The sequence below is a fragment of the Wolffia australiana genome, chromosome 8, assembly GCF_029677425.1.
Source record: "Wolffia australiana isolate 7733 chromosome 8, ASM2967742v1".
Lineage (NCBI taxonomy): Eukaryota > Viridiplantae > Streptophyta > Magnoliopsida > Alismatales > Araceae > Wolffia > Wolffia australiana.
This window is the reverse complement of record NC_135842.1, coordinates 4,526,206-4,553,433: the sequence shown is the minus strand read 5'-3', so window position 1 is coordinate 4,553,433 and position 27,228 is coordinate 4,526,206. Positions and strand designations below refer to the sequence as shown.

The window sequence follows — 27,228 nt, the reverse complement described above, 5'->3', positions numbered from 1 at the left end:
TTTATATTAAATGGGTATTTTTCATAAAAACCCCCAAAACTTAAGTATATCTTCCAACGTCCAAAAGATCATTGCGTGTGACCCTCTAGGCCCATGTTTCAGTCTAGTTAATGACTCCAGCGGCCCAATAACCTTTATTGGCCTTCCAAATTAATTAACTGTATCATCATATAGATTAATTAATGTCGGATCCATTTAACCCAATCGATAGGTCGAGACTCTGACACGTGAGGTGCTAAGCTACACCTTGTGTTCTAGAAGATATAAAGGAGCGTATATCGACTCACTCATGGAACCTGTTCGTCATCGATTACCGGGTATGTATAATCCCTCATCCACTTGATGCTCCTTATACGACTTAGGGTGTGGTCAACTGTCAAACCCTAATCGGTCATCCAAGTTAGTACTGATGCATTCAGAAATCATCGAAGAACTCTTCTCTGATATTTCACTGCCTTGGCCAAGAACTTCATCGCATTGTCTTCCTTGAGCTGTCACCTCTTATACCGAGGGTGGACGATCCCAACTTGACCACTCAATCGCCTTCGTGTATTTCTTGATGCACCCGAACTAAGACCGTTTAAAATCCCATGATTAGAGACTCGTTGGCCATAGCCAAAGTACAACCGTTCGTCCATAAGACGTCTTTGGTGTCTCAGGTTTAAGGACCACTTACACAACCGTGACGTGAATCAACCTGATTGACAGTTCGGTATAATACCATTCAGGTATTCGTACGGATCAATTCAATGAACTCTTTCTACTAAAGAGCACCCACTATCTATCATTAGTGTCACCACACTAATGGCTACGGGACCGGCCATACTCATCATATGAGTGAGGTTAGATAGTGTTATTCTATCCAGATACTTCAATGTCATTCTCGTGTATCCTTTGAATAACAATGTTTAGAACACATGCTTAAAGACTATTGATCTCCGTATTATGATCTCATCATAATTCACTAGGTCCGATCATGTATTCATGGACTTCATTATACGCATCACACGTGCACTATAATGAATATGTTCTATTAATGAATATGGAACGATATGTGGAATGTGTGATTGGCTTGCCGGCCACATATATTTCCATCAGGTTTTCTTTGACAATAGTTTGATATACAACTACAGCCGAGAGGAGCACATGGCCCACCTAGCCGAAGTCCTGCAGCTGCTATACGATCACGCCCTCCACGTCAACACAAAAAATGCTTCTTCCTCCAAACCCGGCTCGAGTATTTGGGCCATTGGGTTTCTTCGGAGGGCGTGGCCATGGATGAGGCAAAGGTCTGCGCCGTTCGGGAGTGACCGACCCCCTCACCCTCTGGGACTTACGGGGATTCCTCGGCTTGGCAGGCTACTACAGGCGGTTCTTCGCGGGCTTCGCCAGGATTGCCTGGCCGATGACCCGCCTCCTCAAGAAAGGGATGTTCTCGTGGTCGGCCGACACCCAAGCCGCGTTCGACCAGCTTAAGCATGCCCTCTCCACAACGCCAATCCTCATTTTACCTGACTTTACGTGTGAATTTGTGTTGGAGACTGATGCTTCGATTACCGGAGTGGGTGTCGTGCTTATGCAAGACAATTGTCCTGTCGCCTAATTCAGCCAAGCGTTCCTCGTCACGGCTCGGACTCGATCAGCTCATGAAAGGGAGCTTATGGCCATTGTCCTCGTCGTTCGCAAGTGGTGCCACTATTTGCTCTTCTAACCCTTTGTCATCCGCACAGACCAACAAAGACTCAAGCACTTGCTAGAACAGCGCGAAGTCTAGGGCGACTACAACAAATGGCTCTCCAAGTTGTTGGGATACAACTTCTCCATCCAGTACAAGGTCGGTCGCCCAACGCCGCCGCGGATGCCCTATCCCATCTTCATCCCGGCGAAGACCTCGCTCAGGGCCATTTTGTGGTCCCATTGGGGAAACTTACCACCATCCGCCAAGAAGTTTTGGACGACCCCAAGCTAGCTGCCATCATCACTGCCCTCAAAACAGGTCAAGCACCCCCGCCACACTTTACCATCTCCAATGATATGTTACTATATGATGGCAGGGTGGTCCTTTCCAAATCTTCATCCCTTGTTGAGGCCATCCTAAGAGAGTTTCACTCCACGGCCACCGGGGGCCATGGCGGTTTTCTCAAAATGTACAAGCGTATCCTTCCCCAATTATTTTGGCAAGGGATGAAGAGCGACATCAAGCGGTACGTCGATGGCTACCACATTTGTCAACAAAACAGGTGTCTCACCTCACTCCGGCTGGCCTCCTCTGACCTCTACCCAGCCCGGCGTGTATTTGGGAAGACCTTTCTATGGACTTCGTGGAAGGCCTACCCAAGTCAAATGGCCTGGCCGATGACCCGCCTCCTCAAGAAAGGGATGTTCTCGTGGTCGGCCGACACCCAAGCCGCGTTCGACCAGCTTAAGCATGCCCTCTCCACAACGCCAATCCTCATTTTACCTGACTTTACGTGTGAATTTGTGTTGGAGACTGATGCTTCGATTACCGGAGTGGGTGTCGTGCTTATGCAAGACAATTGTCCTGTCGCCTAATTCAGCCAAGCGTTCCTCGTCACGGCTCGGACTCGATCAGCTCATGAAAGGGAGCTTATGGCCATTGTCCTCGTCGTTCGCAAGTGGTGCCACTATTTGCTCTTCTAACCCTTTGTCATCCGCACAGACCAACAAAGACTCAAGCACTTGCTAGAACAGCGCGAAGTCTAGGGCGACTACAACAAATGGCTCTCCAAGTTGTTGGGATACAACTTCTCCATCCAGTACAAGGTCGGTCGCTCCAACGTCGCCGCGGATGCCCTATCCCATCTTCATCCCGGCGAAGACCTCGCTCTCAGGGCCATTTTGTGGTCCCATTGGGGAAACTTACCGACCATCCGCCAAGAAGTTTTGGACGACCCCAAGCTAGCTGCCATCATCACTGCCCTCAAAACAGGTCAAGCACCCCCGCCACACTTTACCATCTCCAATGATATGTTACTATATGATGGCAGGGTGGTCCTTTCCAAATCTTCATCCCTTGTTGAGGCCATCCTAAGAGAGTTTCACTCCACGGCCACCGGGGGCCATGGCGGTTTTCTCAAAATGTACAAGCGTATCCTTCCCCAATTATTTTGGCAAGGGATGAAGAGCGACATCAAGCGGTACGTCGATGGCTACCACATTTGTCAACAAAACAGGTGTCTCACCTCACTCCGGCTGGCCTCCTCTGACCTCTACCCAGCCCGGCGTGTATTTGGGAAGACCTTTCTATGGACTTCGTGGAAGGCCTACCCAAGTCAAATGGCCTTGACACCATCCTGGTCGTGGTGGACCGCCTCAGCAAATACGCCCACTTCCTCGGCCTTCATCATCCGTTTTCGGCCAAAGAGGTGGCGGACAAGTTCACCAAGGAGATCATCAAATTGCATGGGATGCCGTCCTCCATTGTCTCCGATCGTGGTCGCATCTTCATGAGTGGGTTTTGGCGGGAGTTGCATGCCCTCCAAGGCATACAACTCCGCCACAGCTCAGCTTACCGCCCGGAGATGGATGGCCAAACCGAGGTGGTCAACAGGAGTTCGGAAACTTACCTACGTTGTTTTGCAGGACACGACCCTCGTCGCTGGAGTACTTGGTTGCATTGCGAAGAGTTCAGCTACAATACTTCGCATCACTCGGCCATCAACATGTCACCTTTTGAAGCCGTCTATGGGCGACCACCCCCCGCCTCCTCCGTTACGGGTCACCGTCCCCGAACAACGAAGTCGATCACCTCCTTCGCGACCGAGATGCTCACCTTGACCTCCTGCGTCAACACTTGGATCGTGCTAAGCCCACCATGAAGGCTCGTGCCGACCAGCACCGGCGGCCGGTGGAGTACGAAGTGAGCAAGCAGGTCTACCTTAAGCTCCGCCCCTATCGCCTGCAGTCCCTAGCCAAGCGGCCGTTTGAGAAGCTTTCCCCGCGCTACTTTGGGCCCTACTCCATCCTCCAACGTATTGGACCGGTGGCCTATCGGCTCGCTCTTCTAGAGACCGTGCGCATCCACCCTGTCTTCCATGTCTCCCAGCTCAAGCGCGCTGCCCCCAGCACCGTGTCTCCTCAACCTCTGCTGCCACTCCTCACGGAAGGTCACACTTGGCACGTTATCCCCTCCAAGATCACAGCTTTTCGCTCGTCCCCAGAAGGCTGCCAAGTCCTCACTCACTGGGTGGATCTTCCGTCATCCAAAGCTACATGGTACTGGCAGCCGTCATCAAGGACTGTTTCCCATCCTTCCAGCTTGAGGACAAGCTGCTCGAAATAGGGGGGAGTATTTATATGATCCGGCGAAGGGTTTACGCGAGATGGAAAGTACGGGCCAATGCCGAACAGGCCCACACCGTCCCAGTGCCTACTTAAACACCTCCCCGCAAACGGGGGAGGTAGGCAACCAGAAGTCTCCATTCTTCTCCTTACCTCCCTCTTCGGGCCTCTCACTCTCTCCTCCTGGGTTGTAGGTCGACGCGTCACCCTCGACGCGGAGCTGACGACACACATCTAACATTCCCGTTTCTCTCCTTTCAACCCCAGGAATTCTCATCCTCTCTTCCCCTTCCCCCCCCTTCCATTGTCTATCGATAATTTTGGCATTGAATCGTTGAACTTCTGGGTATTGAATCTTGAATTACAATTGGGTTACTCGATACATTCCGGGTGGAATCGTATCAGCATGAAAGAATAAGGAAATAAGAGTGAACACCATGACAAGATAGAGGGATTTATATTTATCTGGGAATTTGATTATTTGTTCCTATATCTGTTGGAAATACTTGGCCCCCTTATTTTTATTAATTCTGGACATTTTCATAAAAGCTGTTATATTTTAATTTATATCCCCAATGTCCATAGATCTTATGTGTGTGATCATCTAGGGCCATGTATAAATTTGGTTAATACCTTTAATAGCCCAATAATATTTATTGGCGAACCTTTCTAATTAACTATATCGACATGCAGGTTGATTAATCAAGGATAACTTTAACCCATTTAATTGTTGAAGTTTCCAACATGTGGGGTGTCAAACTATATTCCACGAGCTAGATAATACATAGCAGTGTATTAACTCTCTCATAAACCTGTACTATCATTTGTTGTCATATAAATGTAATATTTCATCAACTTGAGACTATTACGTGACTTAATGTATGGTTAATCATCATTCTAATTCGTACTAATACATTAATAGGATCAGTAGATAATATCTTCTCCATTATCTGCTCTAACCTAGATAGACATGAAGTGCAATTCCTTCATTGAGTCAATATCCCCATGTATCGAGGGCAAAGAATCCCATCTGGACCACTCAATGGAATTTGCATACTTTTTGCTATTTCCAAGCTATGACTAATTCGAGTTCTATGATTAGGGACTCAACAGCCTTTGTGCCATTGTCAAAACACAGTCGTCTATCCATGATATGTCTACAATATCTCAGGTCTAAGGACCAATTTTCTGACAATGATATGAATCAGGCTGAATAAAATTTTGTTCAATACCATTAAGGATTACATACAGATCAATTCAGATTAACATGTCCCTAAAGAGAACCCATCATTCATCTGTGGTGTCTTTACACTAATTGATAAAGAATCAGTCATAGTTGTAGTATAAGCCTGACCAGATAGAGTTATTCTTTCTGGATTGTTTGATTTATATTTTGTGTATTCTTTAAATATGAATATTTAGACCGCATGTTTCAAAACTATCGAGCATAATATTACGATCGCATCATAATACACTAGATCATTACATGTTTTCAAAGACATCACTGTAAACATCACACAATAGTCTAAATGAATAATCATTTAAGTAAATGAACTTAAACATAATATAGATGTATGATTGGCTTGACGGCCACATAGTATCCATTAAGATATGCATTGACTAGTGTCACGTGATGAGTGTTTGTGTGTGGTATAAGTTGCAAATGGATAATGTGCCACAAAATTATTGAGGCTGATCTATGTTGATATATGTGGCTATATATGATACTAATTTGTTTATCAGATAAAATAAGAAGAATATCTAGATATTGAATTCACATAGTTCAAGAAGGTGTTCTCTGATGATTCTCTCACAATAATAAATAGGACTGTTATTGTTTGACCATTATACATACCCTAAGTTATTTGGGAGTTCCATGAGACAGTTAACATACTCCATTGTATCTTTTAGGGCACAAGGAGTAGCTTGGCACCCTATGGGCTGACAACTTGATCAATCAATTAAGTAAAGTAATTCTTATTTATTTAACCTATATGCTGATATAGTTAAATAATAAGTTTGGATAATAAAAGTTGTTAGGCCATTGGAGTTGCCAATTAAAATGATACATGGGCTTCAAAGATTTACATAAGGTTTGACAATAAACCACAGGACCCCTTAGTTGGTATGACAAATGAGAAGGTCCCACACCCTTCACACGGACAAGAGTACCTTTAGTATGGTCAGTAAAGGCCATTCGCCGAGAAATTCAAGCAGCACCTCAGTTAGCTCGGAACAGGTTGAAGCATGAAAAATTTATTCGTGACAAGTGGATGAAAGCTGAGAAGAGAAAATATGAAGTTGAAGCTAGGAAACACTGAAAAATGTTTCAATAATTACTAAATGAACATTAAATCTCAAGCTTCTCTTTGGAGATATCTTTTTGGAAGATTATCATGTTTTGAAGAGACTCATATGTTCTCAAACTATTGTTACCAACATACTTTGGTTTATTTGAGAAATAAATTGATTTGATTAAAAATTAAAATATAAGCAAAAATATATAGCGGATGTTTCATATTACATTCAAGTTTATGTTGCTCCTAAGACAAACAAGAACTATGTAAACGAGACTCATGTCTATGAGCTTGGGAACGATGGTAAAGCAAGATTAATGAAGATGCATGAGATCCATAATATAGTTTGAAATATATGCAACTCTCTCATCATAACTAATGAGAAAAGACTCAAATCCATTGTCCAATTTAGTTTGGATTGAGTCCATTGAGACCACAATTCAAAATAGAGTTTTGAGTGTTCCAGTCATGTAGCTGATAGACTTAACATTTTAGGTTTCATTATGTCATTGGTTTTTTTTAGTTCAAACAATAAGTTTATATGAAACCGAGACTCATGCAAGTAAATTTAGCCAGTAAGTAATGAGTACAGGCCATCTCCCCACGAAACGGAGCTTAAGGATCTAATGCTATTTTAAATGGTGATATGAAAGGGATCAGAGGATATACATTTAACATATAAGATAGTGATTTGATCGAAACGATGAGGTGATTGAGTGATAGTAACCGTTTGATAAAAATAAGATGAATAATATTAAGAGTACCAAGTTGTGGGCGTAAAAGTAGGTGGTGTGAATGGAAGAGTAAGATGGATGATATGGAGGAGTGATGATGGATGTAGATGATGAATAAGTAAAATAAAATGATGATGACAAGGATAAGACAATAAGATGATGACAAGGATCTATATGACAATCAGAAGACAAGACTTCATGTAGATGGCTTGAGGAGGCATGGTGGTGATGGTAGATAGAAAGAGAAACAATAATTGATGCAGATATGAATAAGTAGAACTGATTGATATTAACAAGTGTATGACAAGAGATATAACCGTAGGTCCTTGTGTTCCGCTAGGACCATAGGGATTTTTTAATCAGGAAAGTCTTTCCTCTTTTCTGTTGATCTTCTCCAAGCACTCAGGATAACGAGGGATTCTTATATATCTTTAACACATCAATCTCTTTCAATCAGCCTCTCAAAGGGAGTGAGTAAAAATATCATTTTTACATGAATAAAGAGGTTATTTACAGATCAAACAGTATGGATGAAAAGACGAGGGAAATACAAAGCTACACTCAAAATTTCATCCCAAAACTCTTGAATCATTGGATATCACAATTTGAAGTTGAATCAATCTCAGCCCTCTGATTTGATCTCCTCCAATTTTCTCTCCTAGGATTGCCAGCGTGTCACAAAAAAATTGGAAACCAAAAAATTCATAAAATGCATTAAATAACGCCATATTTTTTTAATTCATAAAATATTAAAAATATAATTTTCACTTAATAGTAATTCTTCTTTGAATTTAATGTCATAATATTCTAAAATACATATTTCAACTTAAAAATGTATTTTCTTCATGAATACAATGCCGAAAAATCCATAAAATATAAAAAATACACAAGCATTATCATATCATTCTAAAAATAGATTTAATCATTTTATGCTTGATAAGGTGCATTTATAATCATTTGAGGGCAAATAAAAAATAAAAGGTATGATAATTATCAATTAATTAGCATGTTATCAATATAATTTTCTAATCTTCTGTATGGAGAGGATTAGTCTCATAAGTGGTTGGATTGAGGTACTGAGAATTCATAAACCAGGGTAAAGGTATAAGGACCAAAGAGAATGTGAGGAGAACACATTACATGAAATTTAAATAGAATTTAGAAACATGGACATAAAACATATGAACCAATTAACCCCATTTTAGAGAAAACCACCACCACTTAGAAAATTATCTAAATATATATCGAAAAAAGTTACCCATATTTTTAGGAGGTCTAATTCACCCCCTACACATTTAAGACATTTTGTAGCCTTAGTAATTTGATTCTCTCTCTCTCTCCCTCTTTTTATGTCCCATCTATGGGCCACAAGTGTCAGTGGGATCCTACAATGGAGAAAAGAGTGGAGAGGAAAAGTTGAAGAGAGAGGTGAAATGCAATGAGAAAAGGAAAATATTTTCTCATATTGTAAGGTGGGCCCTTGGACTAATGGTGTCAGTACCATCCACCATAATGATGCAATGGAGAAGATGGATCAATCAATGTTGGGGTATAATGATGATGATCCTCAAATGTAAGGACACGAAGTTATATGTCTCAATCATCATGAATATCCATAGCCAGATGGTCCAAACCCTATTCCCAGGCATTAAAAAATCACTAAGGTAGGATTTTATATCCCACCTGAAAATTATGATCTTTTGGATGCCGATGAATGGTTTGGTGATTACATAAAAAAAGAGGGATGTGGAGTTGTTAGATGCTTGAATAGGCTGGTTGGAGGCAATAAAGAGGAAAACTTACATCTCCTCAGTCCTTCTGCATGCTGCTGTTTTGCAGATTTTATATTCTCCTTTGTATGAGTTTCTATCCGACTGGATAATTTATGTTCTTAATAATTATTTTAATGATGAACTAGTGATCCTCTAAAAATAAGGGCATCCATTCTGACATAAGGGTAATGTTTGGATATCCAGAAGTTACAATTGGCAATTGGATGGAGCATATAGCATGGAAGCTGCAATGTATGGATTCATACTGATATTTGATTTTCTTTATTGATACTGCCTGGAGTCATAGCACATGTTATTTTAATCATAAAAAGAATCATGAGAGATAAGAGCATCACAAGGTAGGGTGATTATTTTGGAAGAACAATAAGAAGAATTCTTAGCCCAAAGCCTGCGCAAATGTTATGCCCAATTGCTCGATATTCTTGCCTCGTGAAGAGAATTGTATGACCATCATTAAAACATAATGTTGCAGTAACAACATAAGAACTGAGTGAGATTAGGGTGACAGGAACTCGGGTGATAAAGTTGATGATAAATATAAAAAACACTTCCTTGTCTTCCTTTTCGTGCGCCATTTCCATATATCATCGGCAAAATATCTTGTATTTCTATCCGTATGAATTTATTACTAAATTAAGATATGTTCTCTTTTTTGTTTTTGTTTGAATCAGATAAATATGAAGATAACTCCTCCGTCCCATGCACTGCTGTTTCCAGAGTTCCAGGTGCAAAATGATTCCCTTATGTCCATTACTATGCATTTCTTTCCGAATGGAGATTATGATATCACTGTGTAGTTACATTAGAAATGAAGGTGGCGCGATTCTGAGGCTCAGCTAGAGTGACAGTGGCAGTAACCCAAATGATCTTTTTAGAGATACTAAAGAAAAAAATACACTTTTTTAGCCTTATACTGATAAGTTACAAGGAAGGACATATCAGAGCAAGCACAAGTACCAACCATCGATCGCACGTGACATCTAAGCTGGCGAGTGCGGGCTTAAATAAAGCGGGGGAAGTTTTATATAAAAGGGAGGGTGGAAGAATGCAGGAGGCAGGCAGTTAGTTACGGCCAGAACTGAGCTGCAGGAGATTCTCCCGCTCCCCGCTGTTGGAGCCGATTCGGTCGACAGCTTCTCCATTTTCTTCTTCTCTCTTCGTCTCTCTTCCCTCATGTTCTATCGTTCTAGTTGGAAAGTTCTTACTGTGATTCTCAGACAGTTGTTTTCTCCCTCCCTGGATGTTGATCTATCACGGATCTGGGATTATTAGCATTTCTGGTTGAAGGTCAATACAGCCTGTTCCTTTTGCGACTCGTTTTTCAGCTATCGCTCTCTTCCTCGCTACTGGGAGTTGCTTATTTCCGGAGTCTCAACATATACCAGTAGGATTCGTTCATATCATGATCAACCAAGTGACTTGATCCTATCAGATCATCAAATCCTACTTACAACCTGTATGCAGATTTTTCAGTGTTCAAAACCTACTAAACATTCTTGCCCATTGGAGAAATAATGATATTTGCGATGATGACTGAATGATGCCATAATTACATATTAATTGAGGGGAAATTGGGTTTCAGAAGCTAATTAGGTTGGAGTGGAAGAACATTGTGATGCGTACCAGATGCTGCTGTTCAGGAGCTTGTCACCTGGCCGACAATAACTGTGATGTCGTCTGGTTTGCCACCTTCAGATGAAAAAATATGTTCAGTATGATGGGTACATTACTTTTCTAGACAGAGAGAAGTGTACATGAGATAGGGAGACTGGTTCAAAGAGAGAAAGGGATGAAGAGAGATCATGCGTGGACAGAGATATATAAACATACTGAGAGATTAAGAAGTATGTATATGTTGAGAGAGAGGTAGGGAAGGAAAGGAGATAATACAGAGCATACTAATTCAGAGAGAGGTGAAGTTGAGAAAGATATACATGCTTGTGTGAGAGTTAAGAAGAGATGGGTGAAGAGATTTAATTTTATTTATGTTGAGAGAGATATAGAGATGAAACGAAATGTTGGAAAAGAAGCATGCCTGTGATTTTCCCCCCCAGAACTTTCTTCCAGGCTGGCACGTCATAACCCTGTTCATAATTTCAACAAGTATTATTCAGGAAACTCCCTTAAAGAAGAACATTAAATATCTCAAAAAATTCACCAAATCTTATAAAACGGAATTCAGTCTGTCAATCATTCAGAGGAATTCTAATTATCACAGACCCGTTTCCTGGCTTCTATGGAGTAAGGAGAGTCAAATCCAGTGTCCACGGAATGTTTGCTAGCCAAATCAGCCAACGCTTTCGCTGCAGGAGCAGATCATCTTGTAAGAGCGAATTAATCAAAAAATTACAGAAAAGATGGTAAAATCAGCTGGTGGTCTCGACCTGCATCATCGGCGTCCTTTGATTCCGAGACCAGAGAGACAATTTCTTGGTCAAAAACATTATCAAACAGCCCGTCTGAGCCCATGACAACCGTATCTCCCGCAGTCAACTGCACGCTACATACCTGTTCAACATAATTTTTTATATGACCATAAACATTGTGGAGCGTAGATTAATAGAATGAGGAAAATACTTCAGTTGATTAGACAGTAATGACTGTTATAGACAGAGGGTTCGGCACACATCAACTATTTCATCAACGTCATCATCTGCTGTAGACAAATGACATTGAGGAATTCTGGACAGGCGATGGTTGATGTGATCATTGTAGTCAGTGACAGGGCATCAAGAATGGTTGACACCGTCCCTCAAAATCACTCGTCATTCTCAACATCAAGAATGATGTTGTCAACCGTCCAGGGGAGCCTACCGTTGTCAACCAACAAAAACATGAGAACTACATTGTCATTACAATGGTTGTTGACCCCGTCCTCAGTCTATTTGGGTCATCCCGTTGGCGTCGACGTAAACTAGGACCAATGAAGTAGATGTTGTAGAAGATGCGCCAAGCCCCAATAGAAAGAGATTGAAGAGTCAGGGAACAAGGCCGGGAAGAAACTTTGGGTGATTTTTTTTTTTTTTGAAAGAAAACTTTGGGAGATTACAGAGTAGAAAGACTGAAATTCCTTTTGAGGACAGGGCAAATGTTTGTGGTACAAACATGGAGGGAATAATGCAATGAATCGATTAAAATGTTTATCTGTTGAGAACTCTGACAAATCCAATTGCAATCCAATGGATATGGATTCTTGAGTGAGAGGAAGGAAGAAAGACAGATATCGATCTAAAGACAAGGAGATCGATTGAAAGGGCTTTCCTTGCAAAGGCGCAGGCCACGATGAAAGGGATGGGCCTCCAATCATTCCACTTTGACAAAAGAACATGGAAGAAAACCAACAACAAACAGCAAAAAAGATGCGACGGAGAGGAAGATACATGACGTTTAAAAATTAAAGAGAGTACACAGACGTTTTCATATATACCAACATATATGATTCTAAGTTGAGGAAAGGTAATTCGGTCATTTTGAGAAAATGGGGAGGAGATCAATCCCAAGGAGAGGATAGTCTTGAGTACTGATTACTCTATTGTGTTGTACTCCCGCATAATACTTAATTGTCTCTAATTAGGCTTTGTTCTAGCAAATGGAGTTCTAAACCCACCAGAAAATAAATATTTTAAACCCGACACGGATAAATATTCCAAAAAATGGAAATTTGGTCAAAAGTTTCAAACTTAAAAGAGGAACAGCTGAATGAAGAATACCACGGCATCTTTGTAAGTTTGAGTGAGAGCCTCGGAGCTCAGTTGGAAGGGGCAGTCAAAGTAGTGTTCTAGTGGAGACGTGGAGAAGATCACTTGGCCTAGAGTACAATCAAAAAAACCCACGCTTACCAAAATTACAGAATAATCAGAATAACACTACAAGAAAACAAACCTCTGCGGATTACCCGGAGCCCACAATCACCAAGATTAGCAATCTTTAACGTCCCATCTCTCTCTAAGAGTGCAATGATCCTATTCCAAAATGTGGGAGAGAATAAATCCAATTTAGATTTTTCGCGGGGAAATTTTTTTTTTTTTTATATATATATTTCGTGGTCCTGGAATGTGAGTATAAGATTGAAACCTTACGCAGTGGCCGAGCCTCTAGATTGCGTTGCAGCGTGGGCTTTCCGCAGCAGATTTTGAGGATCATTATCAGCCTGAAGCATGGACTACAGGTTACAAAGATAAAGAGATGGATGGCATATATATAAGGCTTGCCATGCACAGAGTATGAGAGAAAGAGTGTGTTTATGTGTGTATCTGAGAGAGAGAGATTGACAGAGAGACTGAGAAAGAGAGATAGATTGACACAGAGACTGAGAAAGAGAGATAGATTGACACAGAGACTGAGAAAGAGAGATAGATTGACACAGAGACTGAGAAAGAGAGATAGATTGACACAGAGACTGAGAAGGAGAGATAGATTGATACAGAGACTGAGAAGGAGAGAGAGATTGACAAATAGACAGAAAGTTAGTGAGAGAATGAGAGAAAGAAAGATTGACACAGAGAGAGAATAAGAAAAAGAGAGATTGACAGAAAGACAGAAGGGGGGGGAGGGAGAGAAGGATAGAGACAGACAGAGAGAGAGAGAGGAGTAAGAAAAAGAGAGGTTGGGGAAGGGAGAGAAGGATAGAGAGAGGGATTCAGGGAGGGAGAGAGATAAAGAGAGACAGACAGGGAGAAAGAGAGAGAGAGAGAGAGAGAGAGAGGGTGAGGGAAGGGAGAGAGAGACACACACACAGAGAGGGAGGGAGACATAGACACAGAGAGAGAGACAGAGAGAGAGACAGAGAGAGAGAGACAGAGAGGGAAGTAGTGAGGAAGGGAGAAATAGAGAGAGAGGGAGACATAGAGAGAGAGATAGAGAGATAGAGAGAGAGACAGACGGACAGAGGGAAAGAGTGAGGGAAGCAGACATTGAGACAGAGAGAGAGAGAGACAGGCAGACAGACAGACAGGGAGGGTGGTAGTGAGGGAGACACAGAGAGAGAGAGACAGATAGAAGAGGGAATGAGGGAGAGATATATAGAGAGAGAGATAGAGATTGATAGATAGATGGGGAGAGAGAGATAGAGATTGATAGATAGATGGGGAGAGAGAGATAGAGATTGATAGAGAAAGAGAGACCTCCTCGTCGCCCGCAATATTTAAAGCGTGAGATATCAACTCCCGCGAAAAGAGTGAAGGATCAACGTTTCGCTGAGCCCATCTGCAACACAAAGCAGAGTATCAAATCAAGATCACTTCTTTGTCTCCAAAAAATATGAAAAAACCCAACAAAAAAAAACCAAAATTCTATCAACGAAATGATTCATCCCCACCCGGAGACTCCATCCGCCACGCCAAGAACACCTCCTCCGCGCCCATGAACGAAGAAGGCGTCCTCCCCTCCGCGATCAACCTGCCACAAATTCAACCACAAGAAAGACCAAAACAACATGAATTCAACAGCGAGAACGAAGAATTCGAACGTATTTCATCATCACCTTCTTCGGGTGAGGGATGAGATGCGCTCCGGCGGTGAAGTAAACCTCCGACCTGCGACCCCATCAGAAGAAAATTGCCATCAACAAGGGAAAAAATGAAAAACAAATGAAACCCAGATGAGAATTTGACCCCCCCGTCGTCCTCACTTGATTTCAAGGCAACTTCTGATAGTCGATCGATATCTCCTTCGAGGAGAGAGGGAGAAGGAGCTCCCAAGAACAGCGCTTGAGCCCATCTTCTTCCCTCTCCTCCCCCCACTCGCTGGGAGTAAGCATTTAATTGGATTGGTGGGCCATCTTATTTTGGGCCTTTATGTCTTTTGGGCTTGATCAATTCCCATCAGATCACTAGTAGCTATAGTTCTGGATCGTCCGGGACGTGGACTATGGACGGAACGGGACGGGACGAATTTCGTCCAGTCCGACGTCCAGAGTAAGTTCAGGGACGAAGCACAGTTTTTTGTCCTGTCCAATCATACCGGGACCATTTTTCGTCCCGTCCAATCCTCTCGAGATGAAGTTTCATCCCTGTCTTGCTCCGGACGAAAAAAACCCATTTTATATTTTTAATTTGTTAATATAGATTTTTTTCAAGTTTTTTAGGGAATTATGGAGGAGAGAGAATGCACAGGAACATATTTACAATTATGTCTGAGCGGCGTCCATCTGCACGCACATAAAAATACCGGGCAACATCTCAGCCGTCGTATGTGAATCCGATGGTTTTCCGTCTAGATTCGTACGTCCATCGTCCGAAACCTCCGGATGGACAGTTTTTTCGTCCCATAGGACAAAAACTGTCCCGTCCAGTGGTCCCTGGGACGAATTTTCGTCCCGAAATTCATTCGTATCCTGGGACAGGACGATTTTTTTGTCCCGGGATGAAAAAACCGTCGCATCCGCATCCCTGCATTATACTAGCAAATATGAGTGATCATCAAAAGACCCAACCCCCTTAGGATCAATTATGATCTTGGGAATCATGATCATCGGTTTATATGAATATGAATCATGATCTGACAAAGATCACCCCCAAACGGCACCCATCTGTCTTTGCACGCGGTGCCCAGTCGTTACGTGCTACAGTAGTAATTTTTGAACCGCACTTCGCACGACCAGCAGTGTATCCGCCCTGCAATTCTGAGATGGTTTGATTTTGCTTCTCATTTGGCGCCAGCTCCCGCTTCGTTCTGACCAATCTGATCACGGTTCGTCATGATCGGATCAGATGGTTCAAAGTCATGGCCACTCTGATCTAGACATGGTTGTTCTGTTCTGTTGGCTTGAAATGAACAAAAAATTCGCACAAAAGAACCGCATAGGGCCTTGTTCTTTGTTCTGTTCTTTTTTTGTGCAAAAACAAACAAAATTAGAACAAAATTCGCACAAAGCGAACAATAGAACCGCACACGGGTCTGTGCAATGATCTGTTCGAATTTGATATTGTTCTGTTGGAAAACCAAACAGAACAAACAATTCGCACAAATTTGCACAAAAGGAACCAAACAACCATGTCTACTATGATCATGATCTGATCCCTTTGTTGACCCACAATCGCCTTTCGTCATGCACAAGTGAAGTTATCAATTTATCATGTTCAGGCATACAAAGTTGATATCTTTCTTCCAATGGAGATCAGAATTTCTCTATAGGGAGGCCATCCCTGAGGATTTCATAGGCGGCCCGGCTGCGGGTCTTCTTCAGGGAGGTGGTGAAGTGGACCTTGGAGCCCTCGGTGGCTATGGCGTTGACTTTCTGCCAGACGAGGACCTTCGTCTTCATTCCTTCGATGTCCACCAGCTTGCCCTTCTCCAGATAGCCGGTGACGGTCTCAGAGAATCGGACAGTGGATGAATCCTTGTAGCCCACCTCACAGACGGCGGGGATGAAGACGATCAACTTGTGGGTCTCCTCGTTGAACTCATAGTGGGTGGCGTCCCGGGGGAAGATGCCGGCCGGCAGGTCGTGTTCCTTCAGCAGATCTGGCAATGGTTTCTGCATCTTTCCTGTCATTCCATCATACAGACAAAAAGTCAACGACGTTGACCACGGTGGATTTAATAGGGTTCTGAGGGATTGTCATCCCAGAACAGTGTCATCATCATCACAATTGTGGAAGACGAAGACGACGGTATTTTCAAGCAAAGGACAACTCTTTGATAATGATGATGACCAGATGACACGGGGACGAAAAGTAGAGAGAGGGGAGAGATACAAGGCTCACAGGAGAGGGGAAGAGAGAGAGAGAGAGAGAGAGAGAGAGAGGAATGGGAGAAAGAGAGACAACAGAAAGACAGAGAGAGGGGGGATGGGCGAAAGAGAGTCAAGGAGAGAGAGAGAGAGAGAGAGATGGGAGAAAGATGGAAGAGAGTCAGGGAGAGAGGGGGGGGATGGGAGAAGGAGAGACAACAGAGACAGAGAGAGACGGGGGGATGGGAGAAAGAGAGACAACAGAGACAGAGAGAGACGGGGGGATGGGAGAAAGAGAGACAGGGAGAGAGAGAGGGGGGATGGGAGAAAGAGAGACAACAAAGACAGAGAGAGACGGGGGGATGGGAGAAAGAGAGTCAGGGAGAGAGAGAGGGGGGTCAGGGAGAGAGAGAGAGAGAGAGAGAGAGAGAGAGAGAGAGATGGGAGAAAGAGAGTCAGGGAGAGAGAAGGATGGAAGAAAGAGAGTCAGGAGCGAGAGGGATGGAAGAAAGAGAGTTGGGGAGAGAGAGGGATGGGAGAAAGAGAGTCGGGGAGAGACAGGGAAGGGAGAAAGAGAGTCAGAGAGAGAGACAGAGAAAGATGGGACAAAGAGAGTCAGAGAGAGAGACAGAGAAAGATGGGAGAAAGAGAGTCAGAGAGAGAGACAGAGAAAGATGGGAGAAAGAGAGTCAGAGAGAGAGACAGAGAAAGATGGGAGAAAGAGTTCGGAAGAGACACAGAGAAAGATGGGCGAAAGAGAGTCAGGGAGAGAGATAGAGACAGATGGGAGAAAAAGAGTCAGGGAATGAAACAAAGACAGATGGGAGAAAGAGAGTCAGGGAGAGAGACAGAGACAGGTGGGAGAGAGAGAGAGAGTCAATGAGAGAGACAGAGAAAGATGGGAGAAAGAGAGTCAGGGAATGAGAGAGAAAGAGAGTCAAGGAGAGAGACAGAGAAAGATGGGAGAAAGAGAGTCAGGGAAGGAGAGAGAAAGAGAGTCAAGGAGAGAGACAGAGAAAGATGGGAGAAAGAGAGTCAGGGAATGAGAGAGAAAGAGAGTCAAGGAGAGAGACAGAGAAAGATGGGAGAAAGAGAGTCAGGGAATGAGAGAGAAAGAGAGTCAAGGAGAGAGACAGAGAAAGATGGGAGAAAGAGAGTCAGGGAATGAGAGAGAAAGAGAGTCAAGGAGAGAGACAGAGAAAGATGGGAGAAAGAGAGTCAAGGAGAGAGACAGAGAAAGATGGGAGAAAGAGAGTCAGGGAATGAGAGAGAAAGAGAGTCAAGGAGAGAGACAGAGAAAGATGGGAGAAAGAGAGTCAGGGAATGAGAGAGAAAGAGAGTCAAGGAGAGAGACAGAGAAAGATGGGAGAAAGAGAGTCAGGGAATGAGAGAGAAAGAGAGTCAAGGGGAGAGACAGAGAAAGATGGGAGAAAGAGAGTCAGGGAATGAGAGAGAAAGAGAGTCAAAGGGAGGGACAGAGAAAGATGGGAGAAAGAGAGTCAGGGAATGAGAGAGAAAGAGAGTCAAGGAGAGAGAAAGAGAAAGATGGGAGAAAGAGAGTCAGGGAATGAGAGAGAAAGATGGGAGAAAGAGAGAGATGGAGAGAGAGAGAGTTGTGACTCGAGAAATAGTACTGACATAAATTAGCGTGGATAGGGAGAGACTCAGGGGTAGAGATATCGTATGATGATAAGATGAGAACAATGATAATGATTATGACTATCTCAGCACCATCCTATTCGTGGACGAGTAACAATGACAATGAAAACTTCGTCATGACACAGATGAAGATGACTCGTCATGGATGGTGAACCCTATCGCTGGGTGACAAGATTGACCTTTAAGCTTGTTCACCAGCCATTTTGCCCCTCCTTCGATGCTGGTTGACAGAGACTGTCATCATAAATTGACAAAGATCGAATTAGAGTGTGAAAGCATGGGCATATCTCTGTCTAAGATCTGCATACAGAAGGTTATGGGCATCTATATTGGAATGAAAAGTGGAGCAGGGTTTCTTTATTTATTGGGTTTATTTATTAATTTACTTCCACAGAAAAAAATGACAAATGTCAGCTTAGAATAGGACAACATGGCCGTGCCTTTGTAGAAAGTCAGTCTGCATTGAGTTAAGAACTTCACGAGCACAAGTGCATTCAATCAGGCATGGAAGAGTAGTCAACAGGCGTTTATTCGTTTGGTTCCTTAATAATCGATGTCCATAGAAATCTCCACTTCAGGAGAAGAATCTCCAGAAAAAAATGCACAATTTCGAAAAAGAATGATGAATAAACGACCATAATTTACGCCAAGTAGAGTCTCTGCTGAAAATAAGTTGTCGATGAAGTCGAAATTTTCAAATTCAAATAAGATTTTTGAAGCAGAAACTCAACAGCCTGTTCGTGGCATCTCCGAATTGTTTCTTTATTTTTTCTGAATGATATCTTGAGAGACAGCCACTCTAAACGAGTTATCTCCGTAGAAGAGAAACCAAGCATAAGGAAAAGAAAAACATGACATCGTTCAACCATGACGAATAAATCGAGTCCTGTTATCAAACGAGGGAACTAGTTTTACAAGAAATTTCAATATTCCGAGGAAGAGAAATTTCGATACAATTGAAAGATTCGACGTTCAATTACACTCGAACTCCTTAGATCGCGTATCTCATATCATGGATTCACCCTGCAAACGTTGAATTTGATAACCGGACTCGATTTGATAATCGCGTATCTCCCAAAGAAAGAACTATTCCCGTGGGCAAATCATAAGCTCAAAAATCCAAACGGGTGCAAAATTCATCATTCTTCATCAAACCCATAAACAAAAAATCATGAAAGAAGGAGATCAAAACCGTTAGCGAACCCAACCGATAAATAAATCATTTGGTACGATCAAAACCACAATTAACGACTTAACACCCGCGATATATCCTTAATTAACGATTTAAAACCGATGATTATGAAAAGATAAAAAAACCTAGAGATCATGAAGAAAGACGAAGAGGGCGGTTACATTAAGATCATCGCCCACGGAGGAAATCTCCTTATCGGCTCTCTTGGAGAACCAGTACGACCCCAATTTGTTTGCCACCTGATCCATCTCCTCCTCGTTCGAGTTCTACCCAACTCCTCTACCTTCTTCTCGATCCCAATTCGAAACCCTAGCGATTGCTCCCCCGATTCTTCGCGCGAGAAGTAGAAGAACGAGGAAGAACAGGAAGAAGAAGAAGAAGAAGAAGAAATAGGAAATTTCAAAGGTCTGCGCACACGTCAAACTCGCTTTTGACCAAATATAGGCCCACTACGCCTAGGCCCATTTCCAATATAAGCCCAGTATATATTGCTTACGTCAGCACACCAAATATTCACTAAATTTAATTTTTGTTAAGTCAACCTCCTAGGGATTAGATGTTCATCGTTTGATGCTGAATAATCGATGTTCGTCGATGAACGAACAGCTAGAAATAGTTGTTTGTGTTTATGTTTGGCTCGATTTCACTCGCTTTTTTTTTCTCCCACTGTATTTTCGCGAACAGTTTGTCAGTTTGCAAACATTGTTCCCCAGGGCTTTTCCTGTTTGTGTTCGTGTTCATGTTCGTTCGTGAATATCTGCGCACCCGTTACAATTTTTTTCCGGTCCATACAACCTCCTCGACTATATTTTTTAAGCTCCCTAGTCCTTGTCATTGTTGTCACGACATGGCAAACACTAAATAGGGATGGTCATTTTCTTCTTCCTCTTCGTCCGGGCCATCTAACCTTTTGAATAATATTCTTCATTACGGGGCACAGAGGTGAAATGATGTATTATGTCCAATTGATATTAGACAAACATTGTTCATACTTCTTGAATTGAGGTTCATAATTATCCGCAGTAGATATTACGCTATCAATTCCCCCAATTTTTAATTATCAAGGTCATAAAGAAATCAATTATCAGGTATATACTATAAACTAGAGTGCTGAAAGACTTTTAAATTGCAAATTCATCATTTTAAAAAACATTTATAGAACCACTTCGTGTGGTTTTGTGAGTTGCATAGTGTGGATTCTCAGCCTCAATCGCCCCTCCCTCATTTGCAAATTTATAATCATATATTCAACATTTTAAAAATAATAAATAAAGCTGCGTCATGCAGTTATGTGGACCTCTGCTCACTGGGTTTGGGGTGTAGGGCACTTAGAAATTTACTCACTTGAAGCCAATTTGTGCGGAGAAGAAGACTAGCAAAAGGTGCGAGGAGCAGAAATGTAGCGAAGATGAATCGACGACGAGAGGTTAAAAATAATGGCTCGGTCAGAGCAGGGATAGTGACACCCATTCCTAAGCAGTACGTGTATACTTGTGTTGGTAAATTATTTGATCACATTACCCTTAACCCCATCCCTACCTGTATAGTTGTATTTAGGGTTTGATGGTCCTGGTCCGGACCAAGTTTTTAGCAAAGACCTAAACCTTACTTAAACTTAGGTTTAGTTCCAGTTCGTTCAACTTCAGTTCTGTTCTGGTCAGGACTAGTCCCAATTTGATCAGGTTGCCTAGTCAATGTCAAAGTAGAAAGTATATGGTCATAGTTATAGTTCAGGGATGCGGACAGGACGGTTTTTTCGTCTCAGGACAAAAAAATTGTCCCGTCCGCGAGGTTGGACAAAAATCGGGACGGAAATTCGTCCGAGACCTCCGAATGGGACGGTTTTGTCCACTTGGATGAAAAAACTGTCCCGCCCTGAGGTCTTAGAAGAAAGAACCATCCCGTCCGGAGGTCTCGGACGAAAAAACCATCCCGTCCGCATCCCTGCACTGATTCAGGACGTCGGACGGGACAATCTTCGCCCCGTCCCGTCCATCGTCCATGTCCTGGACGATACGGAACTAGAGAGTGCAGGGACGTAGAGGGGACAGTTTTTTGTTGCAGGATGAAAAATTTTCCCGTCCGTGAGGTTGGACGAAAATCGGGACGGAAATTCGTCCTGAGACCTTCGGACATGATGGTTTTTTTGTCCGAGTGGATGAAAACCGTCCAGTCCGGAGGTCTCGGGATGAATTTCCGTCCTGATTTTTGTCCATTCTCACGGACGGGGAAATTTTTTCGTCCTGGGACATAAAAACCCTCCGTCCGCATCCCTGCACTGATTCCGGACGTCAGACGGGACGATCTTCATTCCGTCCTGTCCATCGTCCATGTCCCCGATGATCCATCCCTACGACTCATAGTAATGTTAAGTATTTTCTACATCGAGTGGGTGCCCACAGATGGTCAAATATATGGCGTCTACGCTGAGCTAAATAGAAACTCTCCGTAGAGTTGGATTTTCTATTTTTTAGAATTTTATAAAAAATATTAAATAATATACTTCCGGTTCCTGTCTGGTTTGACTCTTGGGCCTAAACCTGTTTGACCAACCGGTTTACCCTCAAACGGAGGACCTACAGTTCCCGGTTTGGTTGGGTCAAACTGGTCCTTGGTCGTAAATGTCCAGCCCTAGGTGTATTGATCTGTTCTTTGACCAAATTACCCTTAACCTTAGACTTCAAAATATAAATTCCAATGGATAAACCAGTTTCCTTCCAGTTACCGCGAAGGAGTTTAAGGAAAACCTCACCTTGACCCTTTAAAGTGACCATAGCGGTGACGGTACTCCACTGGGAAATAAATATAAATATTTATTTATTTCCACTTCTTTAGTGTGTTCTTGCTTCGTGAGCTCCGTCCATCGTCGCCTCTCCTGATCGGAATAGCACGCGAGAGTGTTCAATCTCGCGAAGAATTTGAAATCTTATCTTTTTCTAGTGTTTTTTTTGGTTCGATCTTTCTTGTTTAGCGCAGTTTTCTTGGATTTTTGTGGGGAGATGGCTTCTGGTGCGGCAACCTCTTCGCTCGCCTTGTTGCCGTCCATATCCAACTCGAAGCTCTCTCGGTTCGGGCCAGTGAGGTCCTTTCCGAAGAATGTGTGGAGATTTAGGGCTTGTGCTGGCGTCGCCGTTGGTTCTCGGGCTTCTGCAGCGGATTCTCTGTTTGTAGATTGCAAGCCTACCCACGCTTTCATGTTTCCCGGACAGGTAAACCGTGGATTTTTTTCAAATTATTATTTGTTATATTTTTTGTTTTTAGACGCACATTTTTAATTTAATGTTAAGTGCGAATTTTATATTTTTCTATCTAGCATTTCTTCCGGATGCTGTTTTTCGACCAGTCTCATCCATTGTGGGATTGGATTGATTACACCTGTTTTTCGTTTGCAAGCCTACCCAAGCTTTCATGTAATTGTTTGTTTTTCTGTTTTTTTTGGGTTCTTCTGTGTTATATTTTTTGTTGGGTTTTTAGATACACATTTATTATTTAACGTCAGGTGCGAATTCTATATTTTTCTTTATAGTATTTCTCCCGGATGATTTTTTTCGACCAGTCTCGTCAATTTTTTTCAAGGTTTATTGATCAACTGTGGGCTTGGATTGATTACTACCCATTTTTAGGTTGCAAACATACCCACGCTTTCACGTAAATTTAGTTTTTGGGTTATTCTGTGTTAGTTGTTTTTTTTTTTGGGTTTTTAGACGCCAATTTGAAATTTGACGTCAGGTGGGAATTGTTCATCCTTGCTGGTTAAGCATTTCAGACTGTAAACAAGAAAAGAACAATTCTTGATAGCAAATGAAAGAGATTACAGGGTTTTATAGGAAGCCCTAATGGGCTGACTAGAGAGGGCCCTTAATGGGCTAACAAGAGAGAGAAAATAAAGACATGTAATACTCAGATCAACACAGACAATTCAATATTTTTCTGTCTAGCATTTCTCCCGGATGCTTTTTTTTGCCAGTGTGGTCATTTTTTATTTCAATGTTTATTGATCAATTGTAGGATTGGATTGATTACGTTTGAAAGTCGTTTGAGTAGCATGGAATTTGGCGTTTCATTTAGTGTTCTGTCTGTCATCTCGGCCGCATTCTAAAATTTGAATAATAATACTTGCGATTCTTTTTCAAATATGTCCAATATATCTTTACCAAGGGTGCCCAAGCTGTTGGAATGGGTGCCGTTGCCCAGAGCGTTTCGGCAGCCGCTGAATTGTTTCAGAGAGCGAACAACATTCTTGGGTAGGTGTTAGTTCATTTTCGAATGATTCAGAGCTTACTAAATCTCAATTTTCTAATGTTCTTATCTTTTGATCAGATATGATCTCCTGAACCTTTGCCTCAATGGACCAAAAGAAAAGCTTGATTCAACGGTGATAAGTCAGGTAAATTCCTTAAAAATTGAGGAAAATACATTGATTTTCAAGCTTTGTGTTTTTTTTATCATAATATTTTCCTTTATCTACATGAAAAACCATTGAATACAGCCGGGTATCTACGTCACGAGTCTAGCTGCCGTTGAGGTTCTCCGTGCCCGTGAAGGTGGTCAGGATATTATAAATTCAATTGATGTCACTTGTGGGCTCAGCTTGGGAGAATACACTGCCCTTGCATTTGCTGGGGCTTTTAGGTATAGATCTTGGTCATAATGGTATACTTAATAATGATTTAGATATTAAATAATTTGCTTATCTTCATCATGATGCTGTGAAATGTTCCTTCCTCCCGTCAAAGCTTTGAGGATGGTCTCAAGCTGGTCAAGCTGCGAGGAGAGGCAATGCAGGTGAAGACCAAAAATCTAAAATACAAAAAAAAAATCTTGATTTGACTTGGCTCGGGTTTTCCCATTTCAGGATGCAGCTGATGCTGCTCAGAGTGGAATGGTGAGCGTTATCGGGCTTGATTCGGAGAAGGTTCAACTACTTTGTGATGCAGCAAATGAGGAAGTGGAAGAGAAAGACAGAGTCCAGATTGCAAACTTTCTTTGCCCCGTAATATTCATCATACTTGAACCCATCTCCAATCATCTTCTATAAATTGCCACTTTTATTTCCGTATCGTTATCAGTAATATTTTTGTGGTGGAATCGTAAACTAGTGAATTTTGTTGCAAATTAAGGGAAACTACGCAGTTTCTGGAGGATTGAAGGGAATTGAAGCTGTAGAAGCCAAAGCGAAGTCATTCAAAGCTAGAATGACGGTCTGTGTTTCTTTTAAGCCCTACTTTTAAAATTTTCCCAATGCTGAACTTTCTGCATCTATTCTACATAGTCGTATAAATAGGGGTGGGGATCGGATTGGATCAGTACGAATCTAAAATTTAGATCAACAGAATGGCCCTGTGTCTGTTCTGATCAATCCAATCCCATTGATTTGAAGAGGGCCGTTTGATGATCTAATCTGCTCAGGAGTGGACCAACGGGCTCAATTGTTCTAATCAGGTGCTGTTGCATGCAGGCCAAATAAGCCCTTATAGGTCATTTCTGAAATACAAGGCGGTATAATGATTGATCTTGTGGGGGAGAGAGTGCAGAAAGGGTCTTTATGTTTTAGTTAATTTATTGATCAACGGATCATTCCTGCTCGAATGGATGATCCTGCTCAATGGAACTGATCAAACCAGATCGATTGGATCAACATAAAGATAGGTCAAGTTCGATCTTTTGAGGCAAGATCTGCCAAGACTTTATCGTGATCGACCAAACCAATTGATCAGAAATGGTAGGAAATTTTGATTGAAACTCTGATTCGTCTGAAAATTTTGATCGGTTGTAATAAGCAACTATCTGATCAATCCATTTCAAAGTTCTTGGTTGATAGCCGATCCCTTCATATAACCATGGTGTAATATTAATATATTTTTTTTTTACGTGCCATGATCTATGAATTCATTGCGTACACATTTCGGGCAGGTCCGTCTTGCTGTGGCAGGTGCTTTCCACACCATTTTCATGGAGCCTGCTGTTTCCAGGCTAGAAGCAGCACTGGCCCAGACGGAGATTATAACCCCTCGAATCCCCGTTATATCCAACGTGGATGCGCAACCGCACTCTGACCCGGATACGATCAAAAGAATTCTGGCCCGACAAGTGACTTCCCCTGTCCAATGGGAGTTCACTGTCAAATCTCTTCTCAGCAATGGATTGAAGAAAACTTATGAACTTGGTCCTGGCAAGGTAAAATTACAAAATTTCTAGGATAAATGCATAATTTTCTCTCTATTTCTGTTGCATCATCTCACTGGATATATTTACATCCATGGTAGACATGGTCGTTCTGTTCTTTTTGTGCGAATTGTTCGTTCTGTTAGGTTTTCCAAACAGAAAAAAAAACAAATTCGAACAGAACATCGCACAGACCCGTGTTCGCTTTGTGCGAATTTTGTTCTAGTTTTGTGCGAATGTGCGAATTTTGTTCGTTTTTGAAAAAAAAAAAAAGAAGAGAACAAAGAACAAGGCCCTGTGCGGTTCTTTTGTGCAAATTTTTTGTTCGTTTAAAACGAACAGAACAGAACGACCATGTCTAATCCATGGCATTGTCCTCCTATATACCTCTTCTGCGCCACTGGTTAAAGAAAAACTATGAATTTTGGCCCAACTTGAAATCACAAAAATTCATGGGCTAATACATAATTTTTTTATCTCTCTTGGATCATCTTGTTGGATATATGTTAATCCATGGAATTGTCCTCTCATCTATCTCTCTCGGCTGTCCAGGTTATCGCTGGGATTGTTAAGAGGGTGGACAAGGCTGCCGAGGTCGAGAACATTGGGGCGTGATCACGCTGCGATATATCTCAGATCATTGGTCCTGAGTGGGGATAGATTTGATCCATAAGTGTCACTTTGTTTGGGGCTGTCTCCGAGCCTCAGCTACTCTTCTATCCCCCGAAGGTACAGATATTTACATAAATTAATGGATGATCTAGGTTTTTTGAGGTACTCCTTTCTACTTCCACCTGCCCTAATTGTTTTATTTTATGCACCTTTTTCTCAGTTTAAATTCATGAGTTAGTTATTAACAATGAAAATCATGTAGGAGAGTAAGAGTGATGTGCTCATTGTTGGGAGTGCATTGTGAAACGGAGAGATAGATTGGAAGATATAATAATAGATGGTTTAATCTATTGTTGTGGGAGCTATATGGGAAAGGAGAGATTCTTGGGAAAGACATATATATATATATATATATATATATATAGAGAGAGAGAGAGAGAGAGAGAGAGAGAGAGAGAGAGAGAGAGAGAGAGAGAGAGAGAGAGAGAGAGAGAGAGAGAGAGAGAGAGAGAGAGAGAGAGAGAGAGAGAGAGAGAGAGAGAGAGAGAGAGAGAGAGAGAGAGAGAGAGAGAGAGAGAGAGAGAGAGAGAGAGAGAGAGAGAGAGAGAGAGAATGGGAGAAAGAGATCGAGAGAAGGGGAGAGAGAGAGAGAATGGGAGAAAGAGATAGAGAGAAGGGGAGAGAGAAAGTGAGAGAGAGAGACAGAGACAGAGACAGAGACAGAGAGAGACAGAGACAGACAGAGAGAGAGATCTGAAGTAGGCTGAGCCGATGATCTTTAGAGACAGACATGAACCTCTCA

General features: G+C 42.2%; 3 protein-coding genes across 3 annotated transcripts; 1 reads left to right on the top strand and 2 right to left on the bottom strand.

Annotated features, from left to right (window-relative positions):
- Positions 1 to 10,629: 10,629 nt before the first annotated feature.
- PBCP (Protein phosphatase 2C family protein) lies at positions 10,630 to 14,882 on the bottom strand. Its single transcript, XM_078579996.1, has 11 exons — positions 14,756 to 14,882; positions 14,609 to 14,660; positions 14,444 to 14,523; positions 14,250 to 14,331; positions 13,206 to 13,276; positions 13,009 to 13,088; positions 12,837 to 12,934; positions 11,511 to 11,634; positions 11,347 to 11,429; positions 11,162 to 11,210; positions 10,630 to 10,815 (listed from the first exon to the last, which is right to left on the bottom strand). The coding sequence occupies exons 1-11, from the start codon at positions 14,842 to 14,844 to the stop codon at positions 10,763 to 10,765; spliced, it is 861 nt and encodes a 286-aa protein (XP_078436122.1). The 5' UTR covers positions 14,845 to 14,882; the 3' UTR covers positions 10,630 to 10,762.
- Positions 14,883 to 15,908: 1,026 nt separating this feature from the next.
- Positions 15,909 to 20,034, bottom strand: LOC144706535 (uncharacterized protein At5g01610-like). Its single transcript, XM_078579535.1, has 3 exons — positions 19,811 to 20,034; positions 18,637 to 18,691; positions 15,909 to 16,614 (listed from the first exon to the last, which is right to left on the bottom strand). Exons 1-3 carry the CDS (start codon positions 19,895 to 19,897, stop codon positions 16,244 to 16,246), a joined length of 513 nt encoding a protein of 170 aa, XP_078435661.1. The 5' UTR covers positions 19,898 to 20,034; the 3' UTR covers positions 15,909 to 16,243.
- A 2,454-nt stretch (positions 20,035 to 22,488) lies between these two features.
- EMB3147 (Acyl-carrier-protein S-malonyltransferase) lies at positions 22,489 to 26,591 on the top strand. The gene is made up of 9 exons (XM_078579683.1): positions 22,489 to 22,858; positions 23,808 to 23,893; positions 23,970 to 24,036; positions 24,139 to 24,281; positions 24,386 to 24,434; positions 24,505 to 24,642; positions 24,770 to 24,850; positions 25,563 to 25,826; positions 26,367 to 26,591. Exons 1-9 carry the CDS (start codon positions 22,649 to 22,651, stop codon positions 26,427 to 26,429), a joined length of 1,101 nt encoding a protein of 366 aa, XP_078435809.1. The 5' UTR covers positions 22,489 to 22,648; the 3' UTR covers positions 26,430 to 26,591.
- Positions 26,592 to 27,228: the final 637 nt, after the last annotated feature.